This window comes from Nicotiana sylvestris, chromosome 11 (assembly GCF_000393655.2).
Source record: "Nicotiana sylvestris chromosome 11, ASM39365v2, whole genome shotgun sequence".
Taxonomy (NCBI): domain Eukaryota; kingdom Viridiplantae; phylum Streptophyta; class Magnoliopsida; order Solanales; family Solanaceae; genus Nicotiana; species Nicotiana sylvestris.
Genome location: NC_091067.1, coordinates 154,490,110 through 154,506,339, shown reverse-complemented (window position 1 = coordinate 154,506,339; position 16,230 = coordinate 154,490,110). Strand labels below are relative to the sequence as shown.

At 46.7% G+C, this 16,230-nt stretch overlaps 1 protein-coding gene and 2 non-coding genes across 3 annotated transcripts; 1 reads left to right on the top strand and 2 right to left on the bottom strand.

Annotated features, from left to right (window-relative positions):
* The first annotated feature begins 2,554 nt into the window (after positions 1-2,554).
* LOC138881877 (uncharacterized) lies at positions 2,555-3,652 on the top strand. Its single transcript, XM_070162169.1, has one exon. It carries the CDS (start codon positions 2,555-2,557, stop codon positions 3,650-3,652), a length of 1,098 nt encoding a protein of 365 aa, XP_070018270.1.
* A 4,745-nt stretch (positions 3,653-8,397) lies between these two features.
* LOC138882511 (28S ribosomal RNA) lies at positions 8,398-11,768 on the bottom strand. Its single transcript, XR_011404108.1, has one exon. It is a non-coding gene; the product is annotated as a 28S ribosomal RNA (ribosomal RNA).
* A 229-nt stretch (positions 11,769-11,997) lies between these two features.
* On the bottom strand, positions 11,998-12,153 carry LOC138882544 (5.8S ribosomal RNA). Its single transcript, XR_011404136.1, has one exon. It is a non-coding gene; the product is annotated as a 5.8S ribosomal RNA (ribosomal RNA).
* Positions 12,154-16,230: the final 4,077 nt, after the last annotated feature.

Sequence of the window (16,230 nt, the reverse complement as noted above, 5' to 3'; positions counted from 1 at the left end):
GTTGCCTTCCTTGGATGTGGTAGCCATTTCTCAGGCTCCCTCTCCGGAATCGAACCCTAATTCTCGATCACCCGTCACCACCATTGTAGGCCACTATCCTACCATCGAAAGTTGATAGGGCAGAAATTTGAATGATGCATCCTCGGCATGATGGTCGTGCGATCTCTCGAGTTATCATGAATCATCACAGCAACGGGCAGAGCCCGCATTGACCTTTTATCTAATAAATGCATCCCTTACAGCAGTCAAGGTTTGTTGCACGTTTTAGCTTTAGAATTACTACGGTTATCCGAGTAGTAGATACCATCAATGTCCTGACACATTCCATGGCCATGTCCTGCTATGTCTTGACACGTCCGGATACGTGCCATGGCTATGCCCTGCCATGTCCTGCGACATCCTGACACGTGAATGGCCATGCCCTGCGATGTCCTGCGACGTCCTGACACGTCCTGACCCGTGCCATGGCCATGCCCTGCGATGTCCTGCGACGTCCTGACACGTGCCATGGCCATGCCCTACCATGTCCTATGACGTCCTGGCACGTCCTGACCCGTGGCATGGCCTTGCCCTGCCATGTCCTGCGATGTCCTGACACATCCTGACCCGTGCCATGGCCACGTGCTACCATTTCCTGACACTTCCTGACCCGTGCCATGGCCATGTCCACCATGTCCTACGACGTCCTGACACGTCCTGACCCATGCCATGGCTATATCCTACGACATCCTGAAATGTGCTAACACGTGCCATGGCCACGCGCTACCATTTCCTGACACTTCCTGACCCGTGCCATGGCCATGTCCACCATATCCTGCGACGTCCTGACACGTTCTGACCTATGCAATGGCTATATCCTGCGATGTCCTGAAACGTCCTGACATGTGCCATGTCCATGTCCGTGGCACGTCCTAACCCGTGGCATGGCCTTGCCCTGCCATGTCCTGTGATATCCTGACACATCCTGACCCGTGCCATGGCCACGTGCTACCATTTCCTGACACTTCCTGACCCGTGCCATAGCCACGTGGTACCATTTCCTGACACTTCATGACCCGTGCCATGGCTATGTCCACCATGTCCTACGACTTCCTGACACGTCCTGACCCATGCCATGGCTATATCCTACAACGTCCTGAAACGTCCTGACACGTGCCATGGCCACGCGCTACCATTTCCTGACACTTCCTGACCCGTGCCATGGCCATGTCCACCATGTCCTGCAACGTCCTGACACGTACTGACCCATGTTGTTAGGGCCTGACTTTTTGTCATCGGGCGTGGCACGGCTGTGGCAAGGATTTGGGCGTGATGGCCTTGTCATTGGCCTATGTGTGGGCAAAACGATCATGTGGAAGACGAACAAGACATTGTCATTGAGGGCTGTTGTAGGCAAGTATGGGCCAAGACCTTGGGACAGGCAAGGTGCGCTTGGCATAAGCTTGACAAAGCTGCGTGGGCAATGTTAGGGCGGCATGGCATGGCATGCGCGCCAAAGTCAGTGGCATGGCACTTTGGGTTGTGGCAGCTAAGTGCGGGCTAAGCTAAGACAAGACGGAAATGCGGGATGATGGAAAAGGCTTTCAATAGCTAAGTCAAATCTATGTGAAGGAAAATACAAGCAATGGCACGAGGGAAATGAAGGTTGACATGAGCAAGGCAGATTTGGGCCAAGACAGTGTGCGGGCGGCAGCGGCGTCGGGCATGTGCGGCAAAATCACAGGCAGCGGATGCGGGCAAGGCATTGGCGCGGAAGCAATGTCAAGATGTGCCAAGGCTGGGCGCAATGCCAGCCTTGGGCACGAATCAGCTGGCCAAGTGAAGAAAGGCACATGCAATGCACATGGAAAGTAGTTGGCGGTTACCTTGTCATAACCTCTTTGTCCCATGATCTGATTATGCTTGTATCATGACCCCATTTCGTGTATAATGTGTCCTAAGTAGTTGGGGATGTCAACTACATGTTAGGAGCAGAATTAGTCTTAGTCCGACAAGTGGCAAAAGCTGTAGACAACATGTGTCATGTGCTGCCAAGTCTAAGGGCTGCCTATATTCTATAAATAGGACCTTTGTGACTTAGGCAGAAAAAAAGAGAGTGAATGTGGGGAATTTCGTGAGAAATTCTAAGTGGGAAACAAGAGTGAAACGTGAGGGTTTCAGTTGTTTCAAAAAGGGGCTAAGGTTTGGCATGGGCAGATCTTAGTGTTGACAAGAACGACTTGTGTTCTTTGTCAAAAGTGGGCTGTGAGCGGACTGTGTTCATAGCAAAGTGAGGGTCCTTTGTATATTTTCCACATTAATGCAAAGGTTGGGATTTTCCCGTATATGTGTGTGTTCTTATTGAATTGCTGTCTAAATCTCGTTTAGGCCAAAGGTGCGCGAAAATTGGCTAAGTATTTGGGAAAGGCTGAGTCAAGTGTACGACTTGACTGCCGCGCGGGTGTGAGTTTTGACTGACTAAAATCACCCCCGTGACAACTGGTATCAGAGCCAGGTTTAGTTCGTGGCAGTGGCAAGACGATCGGTGGCAGAATTCGTGGGGCTATTTGAGAACATGGCTGGTGGCACAAATGCGGAACTGCGTCAAAGGATAGAGCAGTTGGAAGCACTCGTTGGGCAGGCTCTTGAGGCAAATGGCGATTCTTCTGTTCTTGCAAGAATGGCACAGTTAGAGGCAGATTATGCAGCGAGACACGAGACAACGCTGGCAGAAATGGCCTTGGTACGCCAAGAGAAGGAAGAACTGCGCGAGGAAGTGGTTCAACTTCGGAGGGAATTGCAAACTGTTGTCCCTAGAAGTGATGAACGCACTAAGTTGAGGATTCCGGAGCCAAAGGCATATGGGGGTGCAAGAAGTGCCAAAGAACTGGAAAATTTCTTGTGGGATATGGAGCAGTATTTCCAGGCTGCACGTGTTGCGGATGAAGACAAGGTGATAATCACACCAATGTATTTGACTGGTGATGCAAAGGTGTGGTGGCGCACACGAATGGCAGAAACGGAAAGTACTGGACTGCCCAAGATTGGAACTTGGGAGATGCTGAAGAAGGAATTAAAATCCCAATTCCTTCCAACTAATTCGTCGTGGTTGGCACGAGATGGACTTCGTCGCTTGAAGCAAAGTGGTACAGTGGCGGAGTATGTCAAGGAATTTTCATCCTTGATGCTCAATGTAAGTAATATGGCAGAGGAAGATAAGCTGCATTACTTCATGAGCGGGTTGAAGGGTTGGGCGCAATTGGAGTTGAGAAGGCAGAATGTTCAATGCCTTTCTACTGCCATTGCGGCGGCAGATGCGTTGGCTGACCTAAATATAGGTGATAACCCTGCTGGAACTTCGCATTCAAAGGCTGACGGGAAAGCTAAGGAATGGAAGAAAAGAGGGAAGGGGCAAGCTGCCGAAGATGAGGGCTTTGCCAAGAATGTGAGACAAGAGAATCACAACGGCAAAGAAAGGAGCGGCAAGTTCAAAGGCTGCTTCACTTGTGGTGGACCGCACTTGAAAAAGGACTGTCCGGTGCAGGCTAGGGTGAATGCTATGCTGGCTGCAGAGAAACAGGAACAAGTGGCGGAAGCAAATGCCATTGTGGCAGGTGGAAATGAAGCACCAGGGGCGGTGTATGTTAACAACCCCTTGGGGCTGCTTCATTAAAGACGGCTCGACGAGGACGTCGATTTCAAAAGGTGCGGGTGGTTTGTTAGGGCCTGACTTTTTGTCATCGGGCGTGGCACGGTTGTGGCAAGGATTTGGGCGTGATGGCCTTGTCATTGGCCTATGTGCGGGCAAAACGATCATGCGGATGAATGACAAGACAGTGTCATTATGGGCTGTCAGGAACAAGTATTGGCCGAGATCTTTGGAACGACAAGATATGCTTGGCAAAGGCTTGACAAAGCTGTGTGGGCAATGTTAGGGCGGCATGGCACGGCATGCGCGCCAAAGTCAGGGGCATGGCACTTTGGGTTGTGGCAGCTAAGTTCGGGCTAAGCTAAGACAAGACGGAAATGCGGGATGATGGAAAAGGCTTTCAATAGCTAAGGCAAAGCTATGTGAAGGAAAATACAAGCAATGGCACGAGGGAAATGAAGGTTGACATGAGCAAGGCAGATTTGGGCCAAGACAGTGTGCGGGCGGCAGCGGCGTCGGGCATGTGCGGCAAAATCACAGGCAGCGGATGCGGGCAAGGCATTGGCGCGGAAGCAATGTCAAGATGTGCCAAGGCTGGGCGCAATGCCAGCCTTGGGCACGAATCAGCTGGCCAAGTGAAGAATGGCACATGCAATGCACATGGAAAGTAGTTGGCGGTTACCTTGTCATAACCTCTTTGTCCCATGATCTGATTATGCTTGTATCATGACCCCATTTCGTGTATAATGTGTCCTAAGTAGTTGGGGATGTCAACTACATGTTAGGAGCAGAATTAGTCTTAGTCCGACAAGTGGCAAAAGCTGTAGACAACATGTGTCATGTGCTGCCAAGTCTAAGGGCTGCCTATATTCTATAAATAGGACCTTTGTGACTTAGGCAGAAAAAAAGAGAGTGAATGTGGGGAATTTCGTGAGAAATTCTAAGTGGGAAACAAGAGTGAAACGTGAGGGTTTCAGTTGTTTCAAAAAGGGGCTAAGGTTTGGCATGGGCAGATCTTAGTGTTGACAAGAACGACTTGTGTTCTTTGTCAAAAGTGGGCTGTGAGCGGACTGTGTTCATAGCAAAGTGAGGGTCCTTTGTATATTTTCCACATTAATGCAAAGGTTGGGATTTTCCCGTATATGTGTGTGTTCTTATTGAATTGCTGTCTAAATCTCGTTTAGGCCAAAGGTGCGCGAAAATTGGCTAAGTATTTGGGAAAGGCTGAGTCAAGTGTACGACTTGACTGCCGCGCGGGTGTGAGTTTTGACTGACTAAAATCACCCCCGTGACAACTGGTATCAGAGCCAGGTTTAGTTCGTGGCAGTGGCAAGACGATCGGTGGCAGAATTCGTGGGGCTATTTGAGAACATGGCTGGTGGCACAAATGCGGAACTGCGTCAAAGGATAGAGCAGTTGGAAGCACTCGTTGGGCAGGCTCTTGAGGCAAATGGCGATTCTTCTGTTCTTGCAAGAATGGCACAGTTAGAGGCAGATTATGCAGCGAGACACGAGACAACGCTGGCAGAAATGGCCTTGGTACGCCAAGAGAAGGAAGAACTGCGCGAGGAAGTGGTTCAACTTCGGAGGGAATTGCAAACTGTTGTCCCTAGAAGTGATGAACGCACTAAGTTGAGGATTCCGGAGCCAAAGGCATATGGGGGTGCAAGAAGTGCCAAAGAACTGGAAAATTTCTTGTGGGATATGGAGCAGTATTTCCAGGCTGCACGTGTTGCGGATGAAGACAAGGTGATAATCACACCAATGTATTTGACTGGTGATGCAAAGGTGTGGTGGCGCACACGAATGGCAGAAACGGAAAGTACTGGACTGCCCAAGATTGGAACTTGGGAGATGCTGAAGAAGGAATTAAAATCCCAATTCCTTCCAACTAATTCGTCGTGGTTGGCACGAGATGGACTTCGTCGCTTGAAGCAAAGTGGTACAGTGGCGGAGTATGTCAAGGAATTTTCATCCTTGATGCTCAATGTAAGTAATATGGCAGAGGAAGATAAGCTGCATTACTTCATGAGCGGGTTGAAGGGTTGGGCGCAATTGGAGTTGAGAAGGCAGAATGTTCAATGCCTTTCTACTGCCATTGCGGCGGCAGATGCGTTGGCTGACCTAAATATAGGTGATAACCCTGCTGGAACTTCGCATTCAAAGGCTGACGGGAAAGCTAAGGAATGGAAGAAAAGAGGGAAGGGGCAAGCTGCCGAAGATGAGGGCTTTGCCAAGAATGTGAGACAAGAGAATCACAACGGCAAAGAAAGGAGCGGCAAGTTCAAAGGCTGCTTCACTTGTGGTGGACCGCACTTGAAAAAGGACTGTCCGGTGCAGGCTAGGGTGAATGCTATGCTGGCTGCAGAGAAACAGGAACAAGTGGCGGAAGCAAATGCCATTGTGGCAGGTGGAAATGGCATGCGCGCCAAAGTCAGTAAACTAATTGGGGCGGCATGGCACGGCATGCGCACCAAGAATGGGCACGAGCATGACTGTTGAGAACAAGTATGGTCAAATGTCTTTGGAACGACAAGACATGACAAAGGCTTGAGAAAACAGTGTGGCGAGTGGAAGACGGACAAGACATTGTCATTGAGGGCTGTTGTAGGCAAGTATGGGCCAAGACCTTGGGACAGGCAAGGTGCGCTTGGCAAAGGCTTGACAAAGCTGTGTGGGCAATGTTAGGGCGGCATGGCACGGCATGCGCGCCAAAGTCAGGGGCATGGCACTTTGGGTTGTGGCAGCTAAGTTCGGGCTAAGCTAAGACAAGACGGAAATGCGGGATGATGGAAAAGGCTTTCAATAGCTAAGGCAAAGCTATGTGAAGGAAAATACAAGCAATGGCACGAGGGAAATGAAGGTTGACATGAGCAAGGCAGATTTGGGCCAAGACAGTGTGCGGGCGGCAGCGGCGTCGGGCATGTGCGGCAAAATCACAGGCAGCGGATGCGGGCAAGGCATTGGCGCGGAAGCAATGTCAAGATGTGCCAAGGCTGGGCGCAATGCCAGCCTTGGGCACGAATCAGCTGGCCAAGTGAAGAATGGCACATGCAATGCACATGGAAAGTAGTTGGCGGTTACCTTGTCATAACCTCTTTGTCCCATGATCTGATTATGCTTGTATCATGACCCCATTTCGTGTATAGTGTGTCCTAAGTAGTTGGGGATGTCAACTACATGTTAGGAGCAGATTAGTCTTAGTCCGACAAGCGGCAAAAGCTGTAGACAACAAGTGTCATGTGCTGCCAAGTCTAAGGGCTGCCTATATTTTATAAATAGGGCCTTTGTGACTTAGGCAGAAAAAGAGAGTGAATGTGGGGAATTTCGTGAGAAATTCTAAGTGGGAAACAAGAGTGAAATGTGAGGGTTTCAGTTGTTTCAAAAAGGGGCTAAGGTTTGTCATGGGCAGATCTTAGTGCTGACAAGAACGACTTGTGTTCTTTGTCAAAAGTGAGGGTCCTTTGTATATTTTCCACATTAATGCAAAGGTTGGGATTTTCCCGTATATGTGTGTGTTCTTTATTGACTTGCTGTCTAAATCTCGTTTAGGTCAAACTTGCCGAAAATTGGCTAAGTATTTTGGAAAGGCTGTGTCAAGTGTACGACTTGACTGCCGCGCGGGTGTGAGTTTTGACTGACTAAAATCGCCCCCGTGACACATGCCATGGTTATATCCTGTGATGTCCTGAAACGTCCTGACACGTTCCATGGCCATGTCCTGACACGTCCTGACACATGCTATGGCCACGCCCTGCCATGTGATGCGACGTCCTGACATGTGCCATGGCCATGCCCTGCCATGTCCTATGACGTCCTGACACATTCTGACCCATGACATGGCCACACCCTGCCATGTCCTGCGACGTCCTGACATGTCCTGACCTGTGCCATGGCCACTCCCTGCCATGTCCTGCACCGTCCTGACACGTCCTGACTCATGCCATGGCTACGCCTTGCCATGTCCTGCAACGTTCTGACTCGTCCCAACCCGTGCCATGGCCACGCTGCCATGTCCTGTGACATCCTGACACGTCCTGACTTGTGCCATGGCCACGCCTTGCCATATCCTGCGACATCCTGACATGTCCTGATCCGTGCCATGGCCATGCCCTGCCATGTCCTGCGACGTCCTGACACGTCCTGACCCATGCCATGGCCATGTCCTGTGATGTCCTGACACGTCCTAACTCGTGCCATGGCTACACCCTGCGACGCCCTGGCATGTCTTGACCTGTGCCATGGCCACACCCTGCCATGTCCTACGACGTCCTACCATGTCCTGTGTCGTACCATGGCCACGCCCTGCCATGCCCTTGGCCTCTCAAGCGACACCCCAAAAAACCTCTACTTGCGACGTAGCATTGGCACATCTCTCTTGGCTTGTGCCTTGGCCTCTCACCACGACACCTCAAAAAACCTATACTTGACAACTTGTATTAGCATATCATCCTTGGCATAGGCCTCGGCATCGTAAGCGACACACGAATAACCTCTACTTGCGGCATTGTATTGGCACATCCCCCTTGGCATAGGCCTCGGCCTCGCAACCGACATACCGAAAAACCTCTAGTAGTAAAATTTGGTTTAGTATTTCCCGCGACATGACTAAGTGTCAAGTCACATTGGCCACTTAATACACAAATAGTATACGTTCCAAGGTCTTGAGGACTTTTTCGATTTTCCAACACTTAGTATTATATATCATCAAGGGAGGAGTAAACCTCTTTTCGGAAAAGTTAGAAATTGATTGGATTGGAGGGGGAGGGACGAATCGGAGCAACAAAGGGCTGAATCTTAGTGGATTGTAGTAGCAAGGCTACTCTGCCACATACAATACCCCGTCGCATATTTAAGTCGTCTGCAAAGGATTCTACCCACCAATCGATGGAAATTATACTTCAAGGCGGCCACCGCGGCTCTTTCGCCGTGATGACTTAGCCAACGACATGTGCCCTTAGGGACCAAAGGCCCCTACTACGGGTCGGCAAGCGGACGGTGAGCGCATGAGTCTCTTCTAGCCCGGATTTTGACTTAGAGGCGTTCAGTCATAATACAGGGCACGGTAGCTTCACGCAACTAGCTTTTCAACCAAGTGCGATGACTAATTGTGCGAATCAATTGTTCCTCTCGTACTAGGTTGAATTAATATTGTGACACTGTCATCAGTAGGGTAAAAGTAATCTCACGACGATCTAAACCCAGCTCACATTCCCTATTGGTGGGTGAACAATCCAATATTTGGTGAATTCTACTTCACAATGATAGGAAGATCCAACATCGAAGGATCAAAAAGCAACGTCGCTATGAACACTTGGATGCCACAAGCTAGTTATCTATGTGGTAACTTTTCTGACACCTCTAGCTTTGAATTTCGAAGGTCCAAAGGATCGTTAGTCCACACTTTCACGATTCGTATTCGTACTGGAAATTAGAATCAAATGAGCTTTTACCCTTCTATTCCACACGAGCTTTCTGTTCTCGTTGAGCTCATCTTAGGACACCTGCGTTGTCTTTTAATATATGTGCTGCCCTAGCCAAACTCCCCAACTGACAATGTCTTCAGCCCGGATCGGCCTTCAAGCAAGCCTTGGGTCCAAAAAAAGGGGCAGTGCCCCGCTTCCGATTCACGAAATAAGTAAAATAACGTTAAAAGTAGTGGTATTTCACTTTTACCTTTCGGCTCCCACTTATACTACACCTCTCAAGTCATTTCACAAAGTCGGACTAGAGTCAAGCTCAATAGGGTCTTCTTTCCCCACTGATTCTGCCAAACCCGTTCCCTTGGCTGTGGTTTCGCTGGATAGTAGACATAGACAGTGGGAATCTCATTAATCCATTCATGCGCGCCACTAATTAGATGACGAGGCATTTGGCTACCTTAAGAGAGTCATAGTTACTTCCGCCATTTACCCGTGCTTAGTTGAATTTCTTCATTTTGATATTTAGAGCACTGGGCAGAAATCACATTACGTAAATATCTATAGGGACCATTGCAATGCTTTGTTTTAATTAAACAGTCGGATTTCCCTTGTCCGTACCAGTTCTGAGTTGGTTGTTCGATGCCCGGGAAAGGCCCCCGAATGAACCGGTCCCAGTACATCGCCCAGCTGGCATGCGGTGACCCGCTATCACTGTGGGAGCAGCTCGAGCAGTCCACCGACAACCCACAGGTGCGGGACTGGGACCCGCATGCCCAGCCTTCAGAGCCAATCCTTTTCCCGAAGTTACAAATCTATTTTGCCGACTTCCCTTGCCTACATTGTTCCATCGACCAGAGGTTGTTCACCTTGGAAACCTGATGCGGTTATGAGTACGACCGGGCATGGACGACACTCGGTCCTTCAGATTTTCAAAGGCCGTTGGGGGCGCACCGGACACCACGCGACGTGCGGTCATCTTCCAGCTACTGGACCCTACCTTCGACTAAGTTGTTTCCAGGGTGGGCAAGTTGTTAAACAGAAAAATAACTCTTCTCGAGGACCCCGCTGACAAATCCGGACTTCCTAACGTTGCTGTCAACCGCCACATCCCGGTTCAGGAATTTTAACCTGATTCCCTTTCAGAGTACACGTGAAATGCTCTATCTATCGGGGTTTCCCCGACCCTTAGGATTGACTAACCCATGTGCAAGTGCCGTTCACATAGGACCTTTCCCTTATTCGTCCTTCAAAGTTCTCATTTGAATATTTGCTACTACCACCAAGATCTGCATCGATAGCCGCTCTGCCCAAGGTTTTGTAGCGATAGTTGCGCCCTCCTACTCATCGAGGCCTAGCACTTGCCCCGACAGTCGGGTGTAGGTCACGTGCTTAAGCGCCATCCATTTTCGGGGCTAGTTGATTTGGCAAGTGAGTTGTTACACACTCTTTAGCGGATTTCGACTTCCATGACCACCGTCCTGCTGTCTTAATCGACCAACACCCTTTGTGGGATCTAGGTTAGCGCGCAGTTCGGCACCGTAACCCAAATTCCGATTCATCCCACATCGCCTGTTCTACTTACAAAAAATGGCCCACTTGGAACTCTTGATTCCATGGCGCGGCTCAATAAAGCAGTCGCACCATCCTACCTATTTAAAGTTTTAGAATAGGTCGAGGGCATTGCAGCCCTGATGCCTCAAATCATTGGCTTTACCCGATACAACTCGCACGTGAGCTCCAGCTATCCTAAGGGAAACTTAGGAGGGAACCAGCTACTAGACAGTTCAATTAGTCTTTTGCCCCTATACCTAAGTTAGACGGACGATTTGCACGTCAGTATCGCTGTGGGCCTCCACCAGAGTTTCCTCTGGCTTTGCCCTGCTCAGGCGTAATTCACCATCTTTTGGGTCCCTACAGGTATGCTAACACTCAAACCCTTCACAAAAGATCAAGGTCGGTCAGTGGTGCACCGCTCAGGGGGATCCCACTAATCAAATTCCTTACGCCTTATGGGTTTACTCGCCTGTTGACTCGCACACATGTTAAACTCCCTTGTCCATGTTTCAAGACGGGTCAAATAGGGAGCCCACAGACCAGTGTTCGGAGCGCGCATATGCCGAAGCATGCTAGAGGTGAACGCTGCCTTCCACAATCAAGGAGACGACGTTCCACGAGCGTATCAAAAGCCCGGGCTTTAGCCTCCCCCCAATCCACACTGATCCATGCCCCGAGTTGATCGGGAGGCCGGCTTAACACCATTCCACTTCCGACCGGGGCGCATCGCTGGCCCTAATCCGCTTCCCTCCCGATAATTTCAAGCACTCTTTGACTCTCTTTTCAAAGTCCTTTTCATCTTTCCCTCGCGATACTTGTTTTCTATCGGTCTCTCGCCTGTATTTAGCCTGGGACGGAATTCACCACCTGATTTGGGCTGCATTCTCAAACAACCTGACTCATAGACAGCACCTCGTAGCGCGACAGGGTCCTGCCACAATAGGGCTCTCACCCTATTTCGCGCCCCCTTCCAGGGGACTTGGGCCTAGTCCGCCGTTGAGGATGCTTCTCCAGACTATAATTCGGACGATGGAGCCTCTCGACTCTAAGGCTAGGCTGTTCCCTGTTCGCTCGCCGTTACTAGGAGAATCCTTATAAGTTTCTTTTCCTCCGCTTATTGATATGCTCAAATTCAACGGGTAGTCCCGCCTAACCTGGGGTCGCGGTCGGAGCGCCTAAGTGCGATAAGGGTCGGGGAGCCTAAACATGTGACGAGTTGAAGCAGAGACATTATGATTGTTGAGTTTCAACCACTACATATCGTGACGTCCATCGCCGTGGACTCGCATTTAGGCCAACAACATGCTAGAGGTGCACAGGAGGCCAGTATCCGACCCACGACACTACCACGACCATGAGAATGGGAGCGATGTATGGGAGTGATGCGATGCGTGACGCCCAGGCAGACGTGCCCTTGACCTAATGGCTTTGGCCGCAACTTGTGTTCAAAGATTCGATGGTTCATGGGATTCTGCAAATCACACCAAGTATCGCATTTCGCTACATTTTTCATCGATGCGAGAGCCGAGATATCCGTTGCCGAGAGTCGTTTGTGTTTCGAAAGAAGCACAAGTCCCCCCGTACGTGCCACGAATGGGGCGCAAGAGGCATGCTTTCAATTAAGTATTCCTTGGCTCTTTCCTTGCCGGGGTTCGTTAATCACCCAGCACGCACGCGAGCGCGCACGCTGGGGATAGGAGAGAGCCACGCGGACGAAGACCGCAGCACCCCGGCCATACTGCTCCCCAGTGTTTAAACAAGTTCGCGGGTCATTCTGCTTTGCAGGTTTCGACAATGATCCTTCCACAGGTTCACCTACGAAAACCTTGTTACAACTTCTCCTTCTTCTAAATGATAAGGTTCAATAGACTTCTCGCGACGTCGCAGGAAGCGAACCGCCCACGTCGCTGCGATCTGAATATTTCACTGGATCATTCAATCGGTAGGAGCGACGGGTGATGTGTACAAAGGGTAGGGACATAGTCAATGCGGACTGATGACTCGCGCATACTAGGAATTCCTCGTTGAAGACTAACAATTACAATGATTTATCCCCATCACGATGAAATTTCAAAGATTAGTCGGGCCTGTTGGCCAAGGCTATAAACTCGTTGAATACATCAGTGTAGCGCATGTGCGGCCCAGAACATCTAAGGGCATCACAGACCTATTATTGCCTCAAACTTTTGCGGCCTAAAAGACCGTAGTCCCTCTAAGAAGCTGGCTGCAAAGGGATACCTCCGCATAGCTAATTAGAAGACTGAGGTCTCATTCGTTAACTGAATTAACCAGATAAATCGTTCCACCAACTAAGAACAACCAATGCACCACCACCCATAGAATCAAGAAAGAGCTCTTAGTCTATCAATCCTTACTATGTCTGGACCTGGTAAGTTTTCTCATGTTGAGTCAAATTAAGCCGCAGGCTCCACTCCTGGTGCTGCCTTTCGGTTAATTCCTTTATGTTTCAGCCTTGCGACCATACTTCCCTCAGAACCCAAAAACTTTGATTTTTGATAAGGTGCCCGCGGAGTCGTTAAAGCAACATCTGTCGGTCTCTGGTCTGCATCATTTATGGTTGAGACTGTAAGCACGTGATTTTTGCCCTATGAAAGAATTACTCCCAAAAAATTCAAAATAAAATGATTTTCCTTGGTGTGCAATTTTGTGATATTTTTGAATAATTATTTGTATTTATCTGTGCATGTTTATTTGTTAAATTAATAAAAATACAAAAATATGTCGCATTTTGCATGTAGAATTTAATTCTACAATTGTTGGTAATTAAGTTTGTTTTATAAAAATGAAAATTACAAAAAATAGGTATCTTTTGCATTTTTAGCATTTAATGTCCAAATATACAATTTTACGCTTAATTATTACTTAAATGTGCGTTAATTGTTATTGGGAGTTAATTTGCGCTTTTATAACTTAATTTAGTTCTTAATAATAATTTAAGTATTTTTATAATTTAGTTTTAGAAAAATAAAAGAAGAAAAGAGGGCAAAAATGCAAAGAAAAATCGGATTGGGCCACTTCTTCAATTGTAAGCCATAGGCCCAAAAATTGTCCAACCTTCCCCATGACCCGGTCCATTTCAAACCGGGTCGACCCGGTCCGCCCCATAACCCCAATACCCAACCCCTCTACATTTTTTATTTTTGTCCAACACAAAACAAAACAAAAACCCAAACCCTAAAATACTAAACCAATCCCCCCCCCCTCATTGCTCTCTTCATATTCTCCAACCTCCAAGCCCTACCTCCCATGGGTGCCCCTTTCCCCTCCATCCTCACGTCCAAGCAGTCCGCCATCGTCATCTCCTGCTTTGTCATCACCATGTTCGCCATTGCTGCGTCTGCCTTCGTCTTCTTCGTCGAGCTCAAGCTTGAGCTCGACATCCATGGTCGCCACTCCTTCATTAAGCTTTCCGTCCATGGCTGCTACCTTTCTTCTCCAGCTGCTGCTGCTTCTGTGTTCAACCTCACCTTCCATGGCCGACTGTGTCGTCGACTAAACGACTAGCTGCTTTACCACAGTCCGTCTACCTGCTCTACTGTGCCGCGATGTTGCTTCCTCCGTGCTGCTGCTGCCGGTGCTGCTGCTTCACTTCATTTTCTTCGTGTTGCTGCTGCTTCTTGTCCTCCATTATTGCTGCTTCTGCTACGACCAAACGTTGCTGCCTCATCGCTTAAAATCAACCGGAAAACATACAAAATTTCGGGCAGATTTGAGTTATTTTAGTTTCGAAGCTTCCGGGCAGATTTGTTTCCGTTCAAGTTCGTCATTGTTTCGATCCGGTTAGTGGGTTTTTGAGTTTCATTTTTGTCCGTAATTTGTTTGATATTTTTCGGATCCAAAATCGATAAATGTTCAATTTTTGTTCGTTGTTCATCGTTTTGTTAAATTTTTAGTTTGTTCATGTGTTTTGTTGGTTTAATTTTCAGATTCAAAATGAAACTTTAATTAATTGTTTTTCAGTTTATTTCATGTTAATTTTATTTTTGTAAAAAGAATTGTTAGTTTAAGTTTAATATTGTTAGATTTAGTTTAAATCGCTTGAATCCGTTGTTTGTTTAATATAGATTTAATTCATGTTCATTTTTTGTTTGAAGTTCGTTTTTAATTCAGTGATTTAATGTGAAGTTATTTTTTTTTTAATTTTTGGATCATGTATCTTTGTTATAATTTTGTTGGATTTAATTTAAAAAGATTAATTGATTGTTTGAAGATTAGTGATTTGAATATGTTTATTTGTTTTGTTTAAGTTTAATTCAAAGTTTGAATAAAGCTTGTTTGTTATTGTTGTTGAATCTTTTCATTTATGTTCATACTTTGTTTGATTGATCTTGAATCCGAAATTAGTATAGTTTGATCTTCTTGTTTGTTGATTATCATTTTTGATTATTTCTTCAGTTTGCTTCATGATTTTGTTTAGTTTTAATATAGGAATTGTTGGTTGTAAAGTTGTTAGATTTTAAGTTCAAATGATTATTGAATTTAGAAATCTGAATATATTTGTTTGTTGTTGTTGTTGTTGAATCTGAAAGTAGGTTTGTTTGTTGTTAAAGATGTTGTTCAATCAAGATAATTTTAGTTGTTTCTTTGTTGTTCATCATTTAGTTTGAATTTTGTTGTTGAACATTGTTAGAATTGATCATATTGGCTATATTTTGGTTAAGATTGATTAGGTGAATTGGTTATAGCTGATGGGGGTAGTTTGGTAATTTGCAGTACGTTCAGGGGTAAAATGGTAATTGCAATAAGGTCGGAGGGGTAGTTTGGGAATTGTACATTTTGTAATTCTTTATGTTAAGCATGGGGGACAAAATGTATTGGGGTGTGGGTGATATAATTGTTTAATATAATGGGGGACAAGACATAATGTAGTGGAGGGGAATATTGTATTTGTTTATGTTAGGCATGGGGGACAAGATGTAATGGGGTGGGGTTGATATATTTATTTAATGTAGTGGGGGATGAGTGGGAAGATGATGAGTTTGGTAGGAGAAAGTGGTTGATTTTAATTGATTAAAGGATTCTAGGATGAGATATAAATAAGAGGTCTTGAATCAGAGTTTTTAGGAGAGAATAAAAAAAATGGACAGATAGAAAGAGAGAGAGAGAAAAGAGAGCTGTATATTAAAGAGAGAAAATTCCGAAAATACTAAGATTCAGAAAATAAAAAAAATATTCTGGAAATTCAAAAGAAGAATAGTATACACCCGATATACAATTTAAGTATTCTGATATACGGATTCAGAAATTAAGGGTTGAACATTAATTAGTCCTTCAAATCTGAAAAAATTCCTTTGGTTTCTGTCCGTTGATTGTTGTCGGTGTTTTTGGGATCTTTATCTTGATTTTAAAATCTGTCACTGGTTTCTCATTGCTGGTTGTTACTGGTTGCTGGGGTTGCTGTTGTTGTTATGCTAATGAATTTCTGCTGATCTCCCTTTTCTTTTGCTTCCAATATCAGGTACACAACTGACACGCTGGTTATTGTAAACCGAAATATGAAACATGAATAGGAAAATGAAGAGTTGAAATTCTAAATTTACTTTAATTATATTCTGAATTTTATTTGTATGTATAAATTATTTAGCTTGCAAAAATCAGAATCAT